The sequence below is a fragment of the Vigna radiata genome, chromosome 5 (genome assembly GCF_000741045.1).
Source record: "Vigna radiata var. radiata cultivar VC1973A chromosome 5, Vradiata_ver6, whole genome shotgun sequence".
NCBI lineage: Eukaryota > Viridiplantae > Streptophyta > Magnoliopsida > Fabales > Fabaceae > Vigna > Vigna radiata.
In genome coordinates, this window is record NC_028355.1 from 22,573,798 (window position 1) to 22,593,296 (window position 19,499).

Genomic DNA, 19,499 nt, shown 5'->3' on the forward strand with positions numbered 1-19,499 from the left:
TGCTAAGAGGATGTGAATTGTTATGATTGTTCATTGGCTTCAACTGTTTCGATTTTAATAGGATTTGCGATTGTGGAGACAATTTTTAGTTTGTGACTAGAGTTTTGTTGAACATATTTGATTATTAGTTTCAAGTCTATATCTGCAGACTGAGGTTTGAGGTGTGCAAACTTAGATCAGAGCATTACTAATCCAAATTTATACAATTGGTTACCCGATTTCACTTAACCTGCAAACGAAAACAGATATAAACATTGGCAACATTGGCAGAACTGGCACTGATGGAGGATTCAGGGTGGTTTATATTGTCAATATATGTCACCTCCCTGCCTTAACTCCTTTTGTTTTGGACTTAAATAAATAATTCTAAGATTTTCTAAAGAAAAAAAATTGCATGTTCTAGTTTTAATGTAATTTTATAACTGAAGTTGATCTGAACGTATTCTAATCATATACTTCATTTATGTTACAGTTCATAATCAATTTAAAGCATATGTGTCAAAACTCAAGCTTCAGGATGTAAAGACCCCACAAGTTAGCATTGGTAGAATTTATTTTGATATCAAAATCACATACGAGATCCATTCTCAGACACGCACTTCCGACAACTTTAAAATGGACAAACTCCCAAAATTGTTATTCACAATTTTAGAAGCTAGCGATTGTGGCTAAAACAAAAACGTTTCCTCTATAATAGAACGATATGCTATTACGGTTGTACAAGCCTTCCCTACTGGCTTATCCAATCAATATCCTTACACAATATCGAATACAATCCATTTGTCAAAACTTGATTCCTTTTGAGCGCTAATAGGCTACCCGTGATAAAATAACCCATTAACACAAATAAACAGGATAGCAACTATTACTCATACAAACGGATGATGTTGAAAAGCTTCAATGAGATTTCCAACCTCTTGGCTTGTTGGAGAAATCTTGATTTCCGGTTGTGATTGTTGTGGTCCCGTTTGTAATCTGCAAGTATAGAGAAAGTCGGTAAGTATATTTCTTTAATTAAAAATGCAATGCTAAGTACACAATTTTCTGATACATTCTCTTTTATGTGGAATAATACAATGTTAGTATTTTTTACTAAAGAATTGCATCAAATGGTAATGAACTAAAAATTGTTTAATTGAAATGTTTTACTGTAACATAAACGTCTGCAAATCGATCACCCAGGTTTTGGGCACCATATTAGATCATTTACTTGTGATGAGCACAGGTAAGGAGTTCATACTAACCTTTAAACATTGGCTCTTTTTTGTATCACAAATTGGATAATCAAGGGGGCAACAATGCCGCCTGTCTTTACAACACACAGCAGTAGTTAACCCACAGCATTTCCAAGAAAAACATATTCCAAGAAAGCTCTTGGCACAACAACATGTTTCTCCTTCTGAACAGTGAGTGAACAGATTACATCTTACAGGAGCTGGGGGAGGAGGAGGATTAGGCGTGGTCTTGATAGGATATGAAGCTAACGTGTTGATTCCACATATCCCTTTGGAATCGCCACTGTTCCGTATCATGTGTATGTAACCATCCATTCCCCAATATCTTCCCCATGAGTTCTTTACAATCCAATAATCAACTCCATTTTCTGAACCATATCCTACTATCAATACTGCATGATCCAAAGCAGTTGAGCATGGTCCGGAGAAAATACCCTAATACATCAATATTTTATAGCCACTGTTAGTTTTAAGATAGATAGTACATATATATATGTGATAATAATACGAATAAGTCAGTGCTCGTATTGATCCTTGGACTACCAACCTGTGAGTACAACTGGAAAGCTCTTTCACTACCACATATGCCTACACTTACAGGCTGTGAAGCAACGGCCTTTAGTAGCTCTTCTTCGTTCGGAGGCAAATCAGCATAATCATCAATTGTAACAATACGCCTTTTTAACTGTAGATTAGATGCAGGAAGAAAGGTGAAAACAGATAATAAACATACTAATATCAGCAAAACAAATAAACAGAGAAGGAAAAAGGAAAAGACAATAAATTTCACAAGCAGTTTTCTGATTTTTGACCCTTGGTACCAGAAGTCACATATTAAAACACTGAATAATTTCAGTCAAACACGGTGGACTCATTAGCAATTTTTATGTTCTTTTTTTCTTTTCTCTTGATCTCAAGAACTAGTTACAGAGAAATCATGCAATATGGTGCTTGAACCAACAGGTGTGGGTATACAATTGATAGACTGAAACTTAACAATTCAACATTTTGGACGTAAAGCAGCTGAAGAAGCAAAAATACCTTGTCCTTATTGCAAGACCGTTGCCGAGCTTGATATGGATAATCATCCTCTGTATCGATCCCTTTGTTGTCAATGACAAATTGGTATGCATAATCCATTAGTCCACCTTCACAACCACTGTTGTAGGATGTATCACAATCTACCAATTCTTGTTCAGAAATGCTTTCAAGAGACCCAGTAACAATCTTATTTATACCTTCAATTGCACCAGTAGCTGAGAACGACCAACATGCACCTAGATAACACACATCTTAAGTTGTCACTGAATTGTATCATGAACTAATCATAGTGACAACTAAAAAGTCCAAGAAGAACAAATAGTATGTCACCGAGGACGAATTCAAAATCAACCAATGAATTTTTGCACAATATACAAGACTCAAGAGTGATAAGTAGCTTTCTAGTATCAAAAGTATTTCAACTAAATCGGATTTTCGTTGAAGGTCTTATGCCATGAATTGGCAAAATCGTAAAACCAGTTGACCATACAAAAGTTGTTTGACAAATTAGAGGCTAATTAAAACCTAAACTCCTAATAATAATCTAGCCATGACTAGAGTTGAAAGTGTCACATCGACTAGAAATAAAACCAATTTAAAGTAATTATGTGGATGCAAACCTCACTTTATAGCTGGTTTTGTAAGATTGAACTATACTTAAAGTTTACTTCTTAACATGGTATCAGAACCATGGATTAGAACTTATCATAACACAATTTAATGTTTATTAGGTCTATTGTTCCACCTGTTATAAGACCATCCATTAATGTCTAGTCTCACATTCGAAATGTATATACCTCGACGTGAGAGGGATGTGTTAGAAGTCTCGCGTTGACCGAAGATAAGACTAGTGAGTGCAAACTTTACCCTCACAAACCAATTTTGTAGGATTGAGTTAAACTTAAAGTCTACTTCTTACCAATTATTACACATTTAGAAAAATAATTATCTCTTTAAAACTACTTACTAATAAAAAAAAAATATTGGAATTTGGATTTGAGATTAGCATACCCCAAACGCGAATTCATCAAGTAAAGATTGTTTCTTTATATAAGCCATTTACCAAGTATGCTAGAATCTCTAGCACACCTGAGCATAAAATTGGTAGGATTCCATATTCACAAATGGTTGGCATAAACCACTAGAATATGCTTTCGTAGAATCTTAAAACTGACCAAACTTAATAATTAGATGGCTCTCCTCCCCATATATTACATTATTTATTATATCACTAGTTAGTGTACAATCTTAACATAACCTACAGGCGAAGGATTAAGTATCTCCAAAATGAAATTTGCACAAATAAAATATGCGAGCGGGCTATAATAGATGGTCTAATAGAGCCAACTAAGCTGCTGTAGTGTATAATTTCAACTTATTTTTTATTTTTCTTTCCCAAAAGTACTTACAAGAAGAAATTTGTAGCCTAAGCTGCTGTCTAATACAACTTCTAAATTGAGCTCATGGAGTGAATTAGGTACTACTGCCACTAGTTATGGGCACTATTTAATCGTATCATGGATGACCAAAGAGGAATGTTAGACGATTAAGAAGTAAAAGTATTTGATAATTTTTAAAAAGGGCGTATAAAGAAGATATGGGGAGTACCGCAGGTTGATTGGTCTTTGACGGGTGTAACGGCGCCACTCTGTCTCCAATCGATCTCAGAAGGAAGGTGTAGAAGGTGACGGGGTTGTTGATTCTGAACCCGCTTGAATCGATGCAAGGAAGGGGAAAATCCAAGGCGTGAGGTTTTAAATTCATGGTGGGTGAGATCGGCGAAAGCGTTGAGGGAGAGGGTGTAGGTGGAATTGTTAGCATTGGCGTTCTGGTTGTGTTGGGAGACAAAGGCATAGTTGTCCTCGAAGACGCGGAACCTGTAGCGTTTCTCTTCCTCGGAAGAATAGGTTTTGGCGTGTTCCTTGCACCACCTTTCGAACAGATCGGAGGTGTCGGAGGCAGGGGCGAAAGGCAAGAACAGTGTGAAGAGGAGGATGAGAGACAACAACAATTTCATCGGACCTTTCGAGGAAAATCAGAATTTACAACGCTGAGTTCAGTTGGAATTCCTGAAAAGGAGGAACATAGGAGGGAGCAGGGTTGAAGAAGCTACTTTTGGATCAAGACATCCAATGATCCACACGGTCCCAACTCCCAACTACAAACCACACTCTTTGTATGTTCTATCCAATTAAAATTTATTATATTTTCTTTTAAAAAAATAAATAAATAAACACGTTTGTTTCAAAATTGAACACGCAAAAGAGGTGTACCCGAGACATATAATTCCATTTAATGACAACGTGAATATATTAATAGGTTGTGGGAGCCATGACATTGACTCAGAGAAAACTCGAAAGGAGGATAAAAGAGATTATCAGTTAATTTTTCACGCTATCATTTAAAAAATATAAAACTAGTTTGAAATATTTATAAAAGAGGACGAAATATATTATGAATTTAATTTTTGCATTAACAAAACTAACCATTAACATTGATAAAAAGAAATTATTATATCAAAATTTGGATTGATCTATTTTAACTCAAATACGAGTGTTTCTGGGAGTACCACCATTAACAAGAATAGTGACCATTGTCAGAACACGACTAAACAGGGACCATGAGAAGAACACTCCCCATACCAAGGACCACGATAGAAAAAGAAGGAACGAATGAAGGATTGACAAAATGAAAAAAAGAGGTGCATATAAAAATTTTAAAATAATATAAGCAAATTATAATAATGGTCATGGTTTGATGTCTACGTGCATTCCATAATAAAATTAATTAAGTAAATAATGAATTCTGAATATGGTAAAGTTAAATCTTTTATAAAAATAACTTATTGTTTAAACTATAAAAAAATATATAATTAACCAATACTAAATGTAAAAGAAAAACCTACTTAAGAATTAAACATAAAGTGAATAAATAATAAAATAAATTTAATAATTTTAAATAAAATAGTTAACTCTAACTTAAACATTAAAATATAATGAATTTTTATTAAATTTTTTTACGTAAATTAACATACCCACACATATATATATATATATATATATATATATATATATATATATATATATATATATATATTATATTATATTATGTATATTAAATTATATGATAAATTTTGAATATTTTAATAATTTAAATGAAATGAATATTGAAATATATATAAAATGAAGATGAAAGAGAATAAATATCACCTATATTATAATTGTTAGAAGTTTGATAGGTTAATTTAAAATATATAAATTGATCCAAATTTTATTTTATAAAGATTTTATAACATTGTGTCAATCTTAAAATTTATTTTATAAAAGTAAAATCAATACAGTAATTATTTATTAAAATGAAAACAAGTTTATAAAGTATTCACAAAAAACGAGTCTATTTATTATTTAGTACTGTGTGATACTAAATTAATTAAGAATGTAAATCCATTTTACTTAAATAAATTTATCATGTTTATAATATTTCATCAAATGAAAAGATAAATAATTATTTGTTTTAAAATATTTATATCATCTACAACTATAAAACAATATATTATTTTCCATGTATGGAAAGATAATTTATTGACTATAGAACCACCAATAGTATATATAAAATTCTTGGTAATTTTTTAAAACTTTGACGGAACACTTTTGGGATTGTTTTCATGATAGTACACAAATATCTTGAATATCATATTTATTATACAATGATTAAAAAATAAATCTCAATGGATATTGCCTTAAATATTTACTTTATTTAATAAATTTGTAAAAAAAAAAGGGATTGTACAGAACCAGAATATGAAATCCTTGTACAGAGTTGGAATTCAAACCAATGGAGAATAAAATGAATTTCAAAGAATGTGAAGCACAAGAAATAAAATGTAAATACAAGAGTAATGAAAATATTAAGTGTCAAAGATGCCTAAAAATAATATTTAAACCAATAATTACACTTTATATCTAATTAATTATATGATTAATACAAAAGAAAAATAGTTAAAAAATAAAAAAAATATAAAAAAAATGTAAAAAGTCAATATTTTAACTTTATTTAGACGGAGTGATTTTCTCTCTTGTACTATCTATTTGTTTGTTAGATGTTAGTCTTTATGTTTGTCTTTTCTTATTAAAAATATATTTGCAAATATTAATTTTGGTGAAGAATATAAGAGATTTTAGTTTACCCCTTATATTGATGTGTGCCCAGTAATATAAGTACTCTACACCTACCAAACAATTTAATAGAATCAATTTATACTAATATATACCTTCTTGGTCCCAGTTCTATAGTCTAAAGGAAACCCTATTAACTTAAATATTAATTTCGTTCATATTTTTTTGCTTAATTTATTGTTATTTTTTGTTAGTTTTATTTTAATTTTGTTTTTCTTTTTTAGTTTAAATATTTAACAAAGAGTAAACATTATGTATTATATCTCAATTCATAATATATTTTTTTTATTATTTTATATTTAATTTGATCTTTATAGTAATTGTTTTTTTTATATAAATATCATAGTTATTTAAACTCATGTTTTTATTAAATATTTTTAATTTTTTTATTTAAGTTTAGGTAGAAAATCTAAAAATAGAAATTAAGATTTAAAATTTTAAAAGATTAAAAATCACATAAAATATCAAATAAAAATTAACAAATCTTACAATAAAAATATAATTGTTAATTATTATTGTAATAAAAAAACAAAAAACAAAATATAAAAATAGTTATTTCTATAAAAATATTTAAGTTCGACAATTTTATTTCATAATCAATTTATATAATATTTATGATATTTTTATTTCATAGTTGATCTGATTTTTAATATTTTATGTGATTTTTAATTTTAAAAAAATTTAAATTAATAATATAATTTTTTACTTTTTAAAATTTAAATATAATTTTGAATCAACTTTAATTTTATAATAAAAATATTTAATAAAATATGAATTTTAATAAAAATTATAATATAACTTTTATATAAAAATTAAAAATTAAATTTGATTTTAATGTAAAAAAATTAAAATTATTTATTTAAAAAATAATAAAATTGAATTAATCAAAACTAACCAATACAAATATAAAAATATAAAAGAATGACATATGACATTATTTCGTAATATAAATATATCATTACCACCTGATATGTTATGTCACGGAACCGAACATTTTCTAAATTAAAAAAGATAAGAAAATTTAAAAATACATTTAAGATATATTATTTACTTATCATAAATTATTCAAATGATATTATTAAAAATAATAAATTGACTAAAAATAATAATTAATTAAAAAAAATATTAAAATTAAATTGAAAAACATTAACAAAAAGGCAAAATTAATATTTAAGTTTTTCATTTATTATATATTTAATTTTAAAATATCATTAAATTCTTAAAAAGGCCATTATACAATATAAATTTTATTTAAATTAAATATAAAACAATAGAACAATAGAATGCTTAATTAGGAAAATAAAAAGAAAGAAACTGATTATTTTGGATAAAATTGTTGTAATTGGTAGATTTGCTCCAGTAGGTGGCTCGCTCACGTGCACCTGGCAGACTCATCAAACGATTTGAGAGGTCCGCACGTGTTTGCTTTGAGAAAAATCACACCCACCACACCGTGGAGTCATCACGAACACCAACGGAATGAATTGCAATCGGATCGTTCCATAGTCACCGCACCTCAGTCTCGTAACTGGTGCCTCCTTTCACTGTTCCCTTCTCACGTCTTCTATCAAGCCATGGACCTTGATCCTCGTCAATATGAAAACGTTGTATGTTTCTTTTTCTCTGTCTGTTTTACTGTTTCGACTTGACTTTCTTCTTTATGATTTAATTTTTTTGCAAGTCTACTGTGTCGTCAATTTCTCATATCCCGATCCTCTCTGTGGCCACTATTCACTTCCATGCTCCTTTTTCACTTTTCGTTGTTCCTGGAGTCTTATTTCCCTGTAGAACTCGTAGATGTTTATTGAGTTCTCGACTAAAGTAAGAACCCTCGTGAGCAGTTGCCTTGTTGATATTAATAATGTGTTTTTTTTGGGATAAATGATTTCTTACTCTCTGGGAACTTCTTCGATTAATTAGTTTCTGAAAGATATTTCCCAACCCTAATTTCTCATGGTAGAAGATTGGACAGAAGAGGGATTGGAAACATGGATGTAATATTTATCCTGTCCTGTATACTCTATGTTGCTCTCACAGAAATTGCTACTATTATGCGTTTTGGCTCGGGTGATTAAAAACATTTTCCCTCAAATTTATGTTTAAAAGAGAATGTAATTAATCCCCAGTGAGTTAGTTGAGTGGATAAGGCATGGTTTTGGATGACTGTGTCTTTCAAACCGTCACTCGTTTCATTGGAATGAAATGAAATTAAGTTCCTCGTTAAGTGTCTTTGCTACTAGATACTTAACCTGTCTTGGATTTGGGCGTCATCTCCTCCTCCTAATTTTTATATACAGAAGAAAAAGAATTGAGCTAAGATTGAACCCTTGTAGTATGCTTTGGTGGTTTCTATTTTTGAATGGTTGATTTTCTGGTTCCATTGATTCTCTTACTGAAATTAATCCATCATTTTTTCTTGGTTACTTGGATTTACAGGCTATAAATGATAATGACATCCACAGTATTGTTCTGTCATATCTTATACATAATTGTTACAAAGAATCGGTAGAATCATTCATTACTAGCACTGGGACCAAGCAGCCTGCAGATTATTTGGAGGACATGGACAAAAGGAAAAGTAGGTTTATGGTTATTTTTTGGTACACAAAATACTTTCAAGATTTCTTTTTCGTGTTTTCTGGTTATATTTTATTTGCTTGCTTATCCTAAAATTTTGTGTGTGCACTAAGTGTTCGTTCATAACAACTTTTAAGAATTTTTCAACAATTCGAGGGATGCTGAACTGTTGTTCGCTTTAATACTACTTAAAACATCTGTGATTCTTATTCTTGAGACGACTTCTGTCTTGAAATACATTTGAATTGTGATTAGACTTTTTTTTTATGGTGTCAGTTCCTGAAACTTGGAGTGAATCTGGTTTTGGTTCCTTAAATTTAAAAGAGTTCATTTTAATCACTCAAATTTAGAAAAAAATGTGGTTTTAGTCCCTAAACACTAAATTAGAGGGACTAAAAACAACCTTAAGCAAACCTTTTATGTCCTTCAAATTTAGTATTTAGGGATAGAGCTACATTTTGTTTAAATTTCAAGGGGCTAAAAGAACTTTTGTAAGTTTGGAGGATTAAAATGAGATTTTTCCTAAATTTTACAGATTAAAAACATTTAAGCTTACTTTCTTTCTTGGAGATTTTTTTTACTATGTAAAGACATCTCTATTGGGCTTCTATTGACATTTTAAGATATATTACTGTGGCACAACCGGTGCTGGGAAATTCTCCACACACCTACGAAGATTATTAGGCTTTTTATTATTATTAATGAAAACACTTCATGATAATAAATTTCATTTTTTTTAGAAATCTTTCACTTTGCACTCGAGGGAAATGCACTCAAGGCCATTGAGCTTACTGAGCAGCTAGCACAGGATATTTTAGAGAAGAATAAGGATTTGCAGTTTGATCTACTAAGCCTTCATTTTGTTGAGCTTGTTTGCTCCAGGAAATGGTAAGCATAATTTAATTTTGTCTCTCAAAGAACCCGTAGACTTCCTACTTTCATATATTTTCATTTTATTGGCAGCACAGAAGCTTTGGAATTTGCTCAGACCAAGCTGGGCCCTTTTGGAAAGGAGCCCAAATATATGGAAAAACTTGAAGTAAGTCTGGACTTCACATAGTTTTTTTGTGATGTATGTGTGTGACTGTGTGTGCTTAAGATTGAATTTTTGTTATGCTACTGTTGCAGGATTTTATGGCCCTTCTTGCCTATAAGGAGCCAGAGAAATCCCCAATGTTTCATCTCCTTAGCTTAGAGTATCGGCAGCAGGTTGCAGATAGTTTGAATCGGGCTATTCTTGGTTGGTTAACTTGTTATCTGCATCTTTAATATATTTTGTTGCAAATCATGGTGCTTTTTCTTATCCATGTTTAATGTGATTTTTCTGTGATGGTGGGTAATTGGCAGCACACTTGAATCTTCCCAGATACACGGCAATGGAGAGGCTAATACAGCAGGCTACAGTTGTTAGACAATGCTTAAATCAAGAAGCGGGAAAGGTAAGGGTGTTGCTTATGAAATTTAAGAATTGATGCAAACTTCTGTCTAACCTGCAAAATCTTGGGTTGCTCATCTCTTCCTGGACCAGTAAATGGAGATGTAGCCAGCTACTATAGTATGCAATATCGGTGTTCGAGCTGATTCTTTCATTATCATTGCAGGATGGGCCTCCACCATTTTCCTTAAAGGATTTTCTCAAAAGTTGATGGAACGATTGGGAAATGAAAAGCCTTTCTTGTCACATATCGGATTGGTTAATGGTTTTATCATAGGTGTAAAGTTTTTTAATACCTTTTCATCTATAAATTATTTGCTGCTAAGCGATCTTGATCATTTTGGTCTTGCTGCAATTTTGTGAAGCATGAGTAATCCATGATTAGCTATGGCAAAAAATGCTATTGGAGCCAGATTGAGATGATCATTCATTTCTGAGGCAGTTAGATGGTCTCGTTTAGGGCCTAATTTCAACTGCCATTTCTACTAATTTAAGTTATTTTCTATCCATTGCAAGTTTGAACAGACAAAATTAATTATCACAGTTCCTTTAATTTAGATGATTTTTAATCCATTAAGGTTGATCTGGAGTCTCTGTGTGTGTATATATATTCTTTTAATATTTGAGTTAAAATGAGTAGGCTTCTTTTGGTTACATGTATTTGAATGTGAGAAGGAAGATGGAAGACTAATAGTAATGATGCACAATGATCCTTTAAGTGCCATTATTTCGCTCAACTTCTCTTGCGTTAAATAATTTGATTCTATAATTTAATATTTAATTTGATTCAATAATGTAATATTGATGATTAATCCTCTCGTGCCCATAACAATTTTTCCTCAAAACACAGTCTGTTCTTTCCGCACCCATATAATTTTTTAAAAGACTTTTATTTTTTTTAAACGTGGCTTTTCTGTTTTCAGAGTTTTTTAAAACAAGTTTTCTGGAATAGGATAAAAAAAAAAAAAACGGACTTACTGTCCTTAAGAGAGTAAGCAGAATCGTAAGACTCTCAATAAGGCAAAAAGTTTGGGACAAATTATTTGCTATACATCAAATATATTCTAACGAGTTATATTTTTATCTGTTTTGAAAGTTTTTTAAATCAAGTTTTCTGAAATAGGGTTTTTAGAAAAATAATTTTGGAACAAACTTTTTGCTATACATAAAATGTATTTTATCGAGTTTTTTGGAACAGTTTTTCGAAAATAAACTTTCAAGAGATTATTCGAACAATATTTTCAAAATAAACTTTTAAGAACAGATATGATACCTCCAAAACGAGTTCTCCATAACACCTAAATGCATTTCATAACGATTTTTTGAAAACTTAATTTTTAAAACAAAATTTTCAAAACATAAATGATAGTTTTCAAACTGAGTTTTTTTTTTTTTTTTTCTTTTTTTCTCATAGAGTGTAGTTGATAGATGACAGCAACCATGGTAGTCGAAATGGTGGTGTGATGTAGTGAAAAAGGATATTTTAGTTTTTTTGTGTTATTTTGGAGTGCAGTTAGTAATAGTTAGGTTGCGAGCCATCACCATTTATGTAAAGTTGGAGGCCCATGAAAGCAATCTTAAGGGCTCTGCCCAATTGCATTTTTAACACAACCTTGCACGTTCTTATGTCAGATCTAGTTCTTTTAAAGTGCAATGGTAGGCAATTTGATGAAAAAAAAAAAATACATTTAGTATTTTAATTCATCTATGAGCTGTTATGTGAGTACGTGTAATTTTGATCATTATTTTGCGGGTTTAATTAAAAGTCCATGTAATTTTATGAAAATTTTATATGCAAGCCAAATTTATCACACCTAACTTTTTTATTTTATTTTTTCAGATAATAGTATGATTTTGTGTCGTTGATATATAATTATTTTTTTTCTTCTTAATTCTGAATATTTTATTCTGACGTCTGAAGGAGGATATTTATTGTATTTATACTGAAGAGACGTTTTGAGAAGAACTCGAAAACTTTTGCATTAGACTCGAATCTTAAACGTTGTGCTCCCCAGCTGTAGGGATCCTTATCCTATATTATCTGACGGTGCCAATATAATAATATTCGGAAAATGTAATGTACGATAATCTACTTCCAGGTTTATTAATGTGACAACGATGTTTGAGACTCATTTGCATTAGACATACAAACAAATATGAGAAATTTGAGGTAGGTGTGCTGGAAAAACGAGAAATAAAGTAAACGTAAAAATGTAAAAATAAATCGATTATCAAAATAAGAGTATTGTTTTACTTTAATTTTTTAATTGCATTTTATTTTTAACAATATTTTATCTTTATTTTATTTTTTTATTCCTTACTCTAATGATTGTGGGAGTCTCAATGATACTAACATTCTCCTAAAATGGATGACTTCGTAAAATTAAAACTTTGTTACTGCCATTATTACTATTTGTAGATGTTGGTTTTATTGCTTGGTACGTGTGACCCTCAATAACTATAGTCGAGATAAATGATGATTTGAATAACTGTATTTACTCTTTTAATTTTATTTTTTTTGTTTCAGAAGTCAACTCCAATAAGTGTATATAATATAACTGTGACGTCAAAAAATATAATACTACACTTTTGAAACTTTAGGTTTTTAAAAAATACTTATAACTTCACACAGGGAGGCCTATAAACTCAAAATTAGTAAGACTAGTTATAAGCTTTAGAATTATGTTAAAATTAATCAATAGTAAATAAATTGCTCAATAGATATATAAACAGTCTTCTACAACTTCACATAACTAATCTGGGTATTTCCAACACTACTAAATGAAAAAAGTAATACCGTAAAAACCAATTAATTTCTTTATATCTTCTCTCATTAAAGTGTGAAAATTATTTTGGATCTAAACTTTCTTTTATGGTTGGTTTTTTAAGATATTTGGAGATAAGTAAAAATGAATTTAGAAATATAATTTATGAAAATTAGTATAAAATTTGATTGATAGTTAAATATAAAATACAAAACCTAAAATTATAAGTCTTTTTCTCCAGCTTTGTTAAAACAACACAATTTGTTTAAAAAATATGAGAAATGATTATTTGACACACCTAAATTTTTTATATTCATTTGACATTATTTTTATTTATTTTTTACTTTCTTCTTTATTGAAAAACTACAAAATTTTATATTTTTTAAACTATTTTACTTTTCTATGCTGTATTAAATGAATGTAAAAGTGTGTAATTATTACTCAAAAGAATATTAAGTAACCATAACAAAACTTCTACCATTTACATACCTAAGTACGAAACATATATAGGTTATTTGGGCGAACTATTTATCTAAGACATATTCAGTATAATTACTTGTTTCTTAACATCAAAACTAAGATACCTATACTAATATTTGTTCTAACAATTGCCAATAAATATAATAATTTTTGAACTTATATTAATGAACGAAAAATTAGTATAACTAACCTCAAACATGTAGATACACAATGTTTAAGATAAAACTGAAGTTAGAATCAACTAGCTATTAAACTATAATTGATTTATTTGCTAAAGTAACTACTATTGTAATCTTGATTTTACTAAATTTTACAAATTTAAAACATGGAAATTTTTTAATTTAAGAAATCCTAAATATATTAAATTCAAGCAGTACTAACAGGTTAAAATCAAGAAAGAAAATTCATTTACAACTTATTTAAAGAATCACTTCAACAAAAATCACATTATATTACAATAAGGGAAAAGGGTATTTCAGACTAATTACACTAATATTTAGATTTATTAAATGCTCATCATTAATATGTACTTGTTAACTTTACAAATCAGTCATTTTGCATCTTAAAACGAAGATGCTGTATATTAAAAGTATAAGATAAATGCTTATAGAAAAAGATTAAAAATATGCTAACTTTTATTTAGAATACTAATGGAAAGATAAATTTTTTTCCTAATAACTTATATAAGATAAACACTTACATACAATGTCTGAAAGATTTTATAAACGAAACAAATTTCATGATAACGTTTTCTGCAAAATCAGAGTGGACCCCACAATAAAATAAAATAACTCACAAAAATAAAAAAAATCAATTTTATTTATTTTATTTTTAATAAAGGGAAGATTATCCTGATCTGAGCAGAGCTGAGATATTTTTATTTTCACTCTAATAAGGACAAATTCAAGGAAAATCGTAATTAAAATAATAAAGAGTTTTGGTCACGTGTCTAAATGCACAGTACGCATGTCTTTCTAGAAATAAACTCAGATGCAACAGCTTCTACGTGTTTAAAGAAATGCACGTCACTTCAAGTGTTTCATATGTGTGTCGAAATACAAACGAATCACGTGTTTAGACCACCCTTCGCCTACGTGGCACTCGCTGCTCATCTCAGAGATCACTCAAAACGAGGCATTTTTATTTTATTTTTTTTAATAAAATGGTCCATTTTTATCTATACACAGCGTGTAGCAGATGCATTTCAGAAACATTTTTAAAGATTTAATTTAATTCTTAAATATAAAAGATAGCATAGAAAATTAATTCTTTAATTTTTATAACTCAGTATCAAATTCACCTTACATAACCAAATTTCATATTGGACCGATGTTTAATTATTACGACAGTTTTTTTTAGATATTAAAAAATGGAATAAAAATTGTTATTTTTTTTTCTGAAACCAATTTCACACTTCGAGGGCATTTGACATTGACATTATTAATGGTGTGACCCAAACTGCTTACGTGTCGAGTGTAAACAAAGCCTTGAAATATTGCGTCATGATGTGTGAGAATTCCAACCTAGGAAATATGTCCTTTTATCATTCTAATACTAAAAATAAAAATAAAAATAAATGTTTTTGTTTGGTGTGAAATGCTGAAGGTCTTGGCTGAACCCATACTACATTATGGTGTCAGAAGAGGTTCATCTTAATCAATCTCTTTGTGCTTTCTCCTTTTCTTAAAATCTATTATAAACATTACATATGTAAATCGGAAAAATTATGAAGAAAATTAATTAATTCCTATGCAGTTGGTTGAATAAAGTGTGATGATTACAATCTTTCTACAGTTTTTAAATTTTTTAAGAATAAAAAATAAAGTGTACAAGGAAACGAAGATTGCTTTGACAACAAATATACTGCGAAGGAGTTGCTTCTTGCCTTTTTCTTTTTCTTTTCATAACGGCTGCACTTGAATGTTTCCAGTGAAGTCTTCACTGCAAAGTCAACTGTAATTCTTTATTGGGGAAATAAAAAATATGAATTGAATCAAATTTTCATAAGTAAAAGGTAATTTGAGTCAACTTTTTCATCAACACTTTTAAGAGCAACAAATAAAAAAATATAGGTAAGTTTCTTCATAAATAATGATGAACTAAAAACGTTATTTAAACAAATTGTGATGTAAATTTGATTTATTGTTGTTTCTTCTATAAGTATCTAGTGCAAAAGATTAACCCAAACTCTCATTTTGGGGTTATTGAATTAGAAAAATATATATGAATAAGATTTGATTACAATTGATTGAAGGGCAGGGATAGAAATGGTCCAAAGTTTCTAATCATCAGAAACTTTCCACCTCACTCTGTCTCTTAGAGATGAGAAAAAAACGGTGGAAACAATGATGTTATGAACTTCAAAAAATTGTGCAACAGAGTCTTGCTTTAGTATTATTTGTAATATAAAGATTATCTATCCTTCTAGATTGTTACAGCTTGGTCAACCAGGGGGAATAGTTATAATTTCCATTTGATCCTACAAAATGTTGATGACTTTGATCTAGAGAACCTGTAACAATTGTTTCTTCTGACCTTGTTGTAAAAACTTAACACTGATAGAGAAAATTGGAACTTAAGAGATGTAAAACAATTACTGCTATGGTGCTTGTTGAATTTGTTTCACGGTAATAAGTTGGTCACTGAATTTAAATTGAGGAACAGTGAAGTGTGAGAAAAATAATGAGTCTCGAAACCCGGAATTGATGAAGAAGTAAACATTAAAGACTGCTTATCTCTCGGTTTGTGTTACTCCTTATCTAGTCCCTTCGATCCACCGCTAAGTTTGCTGTTAATGCTGTGAGGAAAAATAAATTCCATAATATAACGGTCCTCTTTTGTGATGACAAGCACCAAGTAATTTGCTATATTTACAGTTATGATGAGAAAAAAGGAAAATGAACTAGGTAGGTAGTGTAGGAGTATGAAGATGTAAGGGTATGAAATGTCGACCAATTTCTGTAAACTCTTATCCGTGTCTCATTTGCTATGTGTGGTGTCACAGTCCATTTGGATCTTTTCACTATTCACTGATTTCCATAGCATGAAAGACCAACACCTGGGATTGTTTTCGTTACACGTCTGAATGCATCGTTGCTAATTTTCATGTGCGTAGTTTTGGAACCCCCGCAAGCACTTATCTTCAACCGTTTCGTTTCAATATGACACCGATCCCACACAATGGTAAATCACTTATCCGAATCCAAATTATCTATATACAGTCCATGCAACCGCATCCTCTCACCCACAACTTTAATTTTCTTTTACCTTTGCTCTACTTTCTTTTTATTGTTTTTTTATTCTCCCTCCATCTTATCCATCACAAAAATTCCTTCATACTAAAAGAAAGTATAAATTAAGTAATAATCTTAATTTATTTGGTGGTGTTTGCCACATGATCTTCAGATTGCAGTATGCCAGTAAAAGGGAAGGCCAAGTGTGAATAAGAGAAATCAACATTGAGGCTCGTCGTGGACACGGTCTGTGTAGCTCACATTGCCAAGTTTCGTCTTGGGCCCACTTTGGGGCCACGTTTCATGAACTTGTAATCTCTTTTACACAGTACTATTTACTCCCCTTGTTTTTGCACTATAAATAGGCACATCAACCTCACTCCATCTTCAAGTCCTTGAGCTTATCTCTACTTTTGTGTCTCCCTCATCATCTCAATCCTCCAAAGCCTAACATGTCCACAATGCTAAAATCAGGCATTAAAATTGAGGACAAAAAACTGAAGAAAACAGCTCAGGCCAGCTCCAGAAAAGGGTGTATGAGAGGTAAAGGAGGTCCCGAGAATGCCAGTTGCACCTACAAAGGTGTGAGACAGAGAACCTGGGGGAAATGGGTTGCTGAAATCCGTGAACCCAACCGTGGTGCTAGACTCTGGCTAGGGACATTTGAAACCTCTCATGACGCTGCTTTGGCTTATGATGCTGCAGCACGTAAGCTTTACGGCCCTGATGCCAAACTCAATTTACCAGACATTCCTGTGCCCCCAGTGAAACCATCTCAGTTTCCACCACCACCACCACCACCTCCTCGTACCAACACTCAAACTCCTCATATGGAGAATCTGCAACACCCTCTGATGCAAAACAACATCGACATTCCAACTTGTTCTAATTTCAATTTCAATCCTGCAGTTTCCATGGCATCTCATGAAGTTGGAGTCACTCCAATTTACACCAGTGATTGCATCGTGTCTCTTCCCTTGGACACCAATCCTAAGCCAATTGCAACCTACACAAAACTTGAGGGGATTGAGGGAGAGTTTTCTCCATCTTGGGAGACAATGAACGAGAGTTTACCTGTTTTTGATGATTCTATCTGGGCCGAAGCTGCTATGTCTCTAGATCTTCCTCTAATTGCAGCAGAGAATGAGATTTACACACAGGAGAACAACAATTTGGCCGATGTGGATATGTGGGACCCTCAAGCTCCATGGTGCATGTAATACCATCCTTTTGAGTCACAACTCATAATATGATCCTTTGAGTCACATCTCATAAGGGCAAGGACAAGCAGCTACTATACCTTATAGTAGCTGCGATCTGGTGTTTTCTATATATATACAGTGTATAGAAGGGTAAAGACATATGTGTTATCACTGGTTTGGTAACAAGATATAATATATATATATATATATACTACTACTACTACTACTACTATTATATATAGTGTATGCGTCTTTTAAGTTACTACATATATGTATGTAAATATTACTTAATAGTGTTAGGGATGGTGGCCGTGCCCTTTCGTCCTCTATAATCCCTATGTGGTGTCCTCTTGTGCCCTAGTACCAAATATGGTTTGGTTTCAAATAATGTGTTTCGTTATGTCCTATTTTGTGTCCTATGCTTTCAATATCAATAAGTTAGGTTTCATCAAGTTGTTCTGTGCCCTTTCCTCGTGGTATTAATAAGTTGTTTAGGTTTTGTGCCCTATCCTCGTGGTTTTAATAAGTTGTTTAGGTTTTGTGCCTATCATCCTGTATCAATAAGCTGTTGAGCTTTTGTGCCTTATGTGTTCGGTTGATCTATGGAAGGTCTCATGTGTTCCATTAGGTTTTGTGTGATCGGCCGGCCGATGGCCTTTGTTCAACTTCTGTTTTCATCTGCCTTTGTTCAGCTTCTGTTTTATTTAGGTTTTGGGCGGTTTTGTGCAGTGTATCCATATGTGTCTTGAATAAGTACTATATCAATAGGTCTCGTTGGTTTTGCTCAGCGAGTGAGATATATGTAAACTGTAAGCAGGAGATCATGTTGCTTTTCTGCAGCCTGAGATATATGTAAGCAGTTTGTGTTTGTGACTTGTATGTCAATAATAAGTATTATATTAATGGATGGTGTTCGTTCTGTGCAAAGTGAGAAATGTTCGTAAGCAGCTTATGAGTTTTATGAGATATGTGAGAGCAGCTTGTGACTTATGTGTCATAAAGTATGTATGCACTTTCTTATCTGCATAAATAATAAGATGTCTTATGCCAGTTTATGTTTATCTGCATAATATCACAGTTCATGTTTAATTAGTTTATTAGAAAATTTTATTTTAAATTTCACATATATGATTTGAAAGCCTTTAGCTAATCAATCTGATGTCATTAAAGATTTCACTAAAATTTTAAGATGCTAAGTGTCCTGTCCTGTAAAGTTTGAAAATTATGTAAAAAATTTATCTCTTGACACAACCTTGAGAACTAAGTTATTGACCCAGTTTTTAACTCTAATAACATAAAGAAGGTGATCCATAGAGTCTTGTACTTTAAATCATTTGTAATCTTATAATACCATAC

General features: G+C 30.9%; 3 protein-coding genes across 3 annotated transcripts; 2 read left to right on the forward strand and 1 right to left on the reverse strand.

The window, feature by feature from the left end:
* Positions 1 to 520: 520 nt before the first annotated feature.
* On the reverse strand, positions 521 to 4,457 carry LOC106762195 (zingipain-2). The gene is made up of 5 exons (XM_014645961.2): positions 3,885 to 4,457; positions 2,277 to 2,512; positions 1,783 to 1,920; positions 1,245 to 1,670; positions 521 to 975 (listed from the first exon to the last, which is right to left on the reverse strand). The coding sequence occupies exons 1-5, from the start codon at positions 4,291 to 4,293 to the stop codon at positions 898 to 900; spliced, it is 1,287 nt and encodes a 428-aa protein (XP_014501447.1). The 5' UTR covers positions 4,294 to 4,457; the 3' UTR covers positions 521 to 897.
* Positions 4,458 to 7,815: 3,358 nt separating this feature from the next.
* Positions 7,816 to 11,046, forward strand: LOC106761022 (glucose-induced degradation protein 8 homolog). Its single transcript, XM_014644493.2, has 7 exons — positions 7,816 to 8,058; positions 8,888 to 9,029; positions 9,769 to 9,916; positions 9,992 to 10,067; positions 10,157 to 10,268; positions 10,376 to 10,467; positions 10,630 to 11,046. The coding sequence occupies exons 1-7, from the start codon at positions 8,026 to 8,028 to the stop codon at positions 10,672 to 10,674; spliced, it is 648 nt and encodes a 215-aa protein (XP_014499979.1). The 5' UTR covers positions 7,816 to 8,025; the 3' UTR covers positions 10,675 to 11,046.
* A 6,272-nt stretch (positions 11,047 to 17,318) lies between these two features.
* LOC106760478 (dehydration-responsive element-binding protein 2D) lies at positions 17,319 to 19,204 on the forward strand. The gene has a single exon (XM_014643907.2). The coding sequence runs from the start codon at positions 17,394 to 17,396 to the stop codon at positions 18,159 to 18,161; it is 768 nt and encodes a 255-aa protein (XP_014499393.1). The 5' UTR covers positions 17,319 to 17,393; the 3' UTR covers positions 18,162 to 19,204.
* The last annotated feature ends 295 nt before the right edge of the window (positions 19,205 to 19,499 follow it).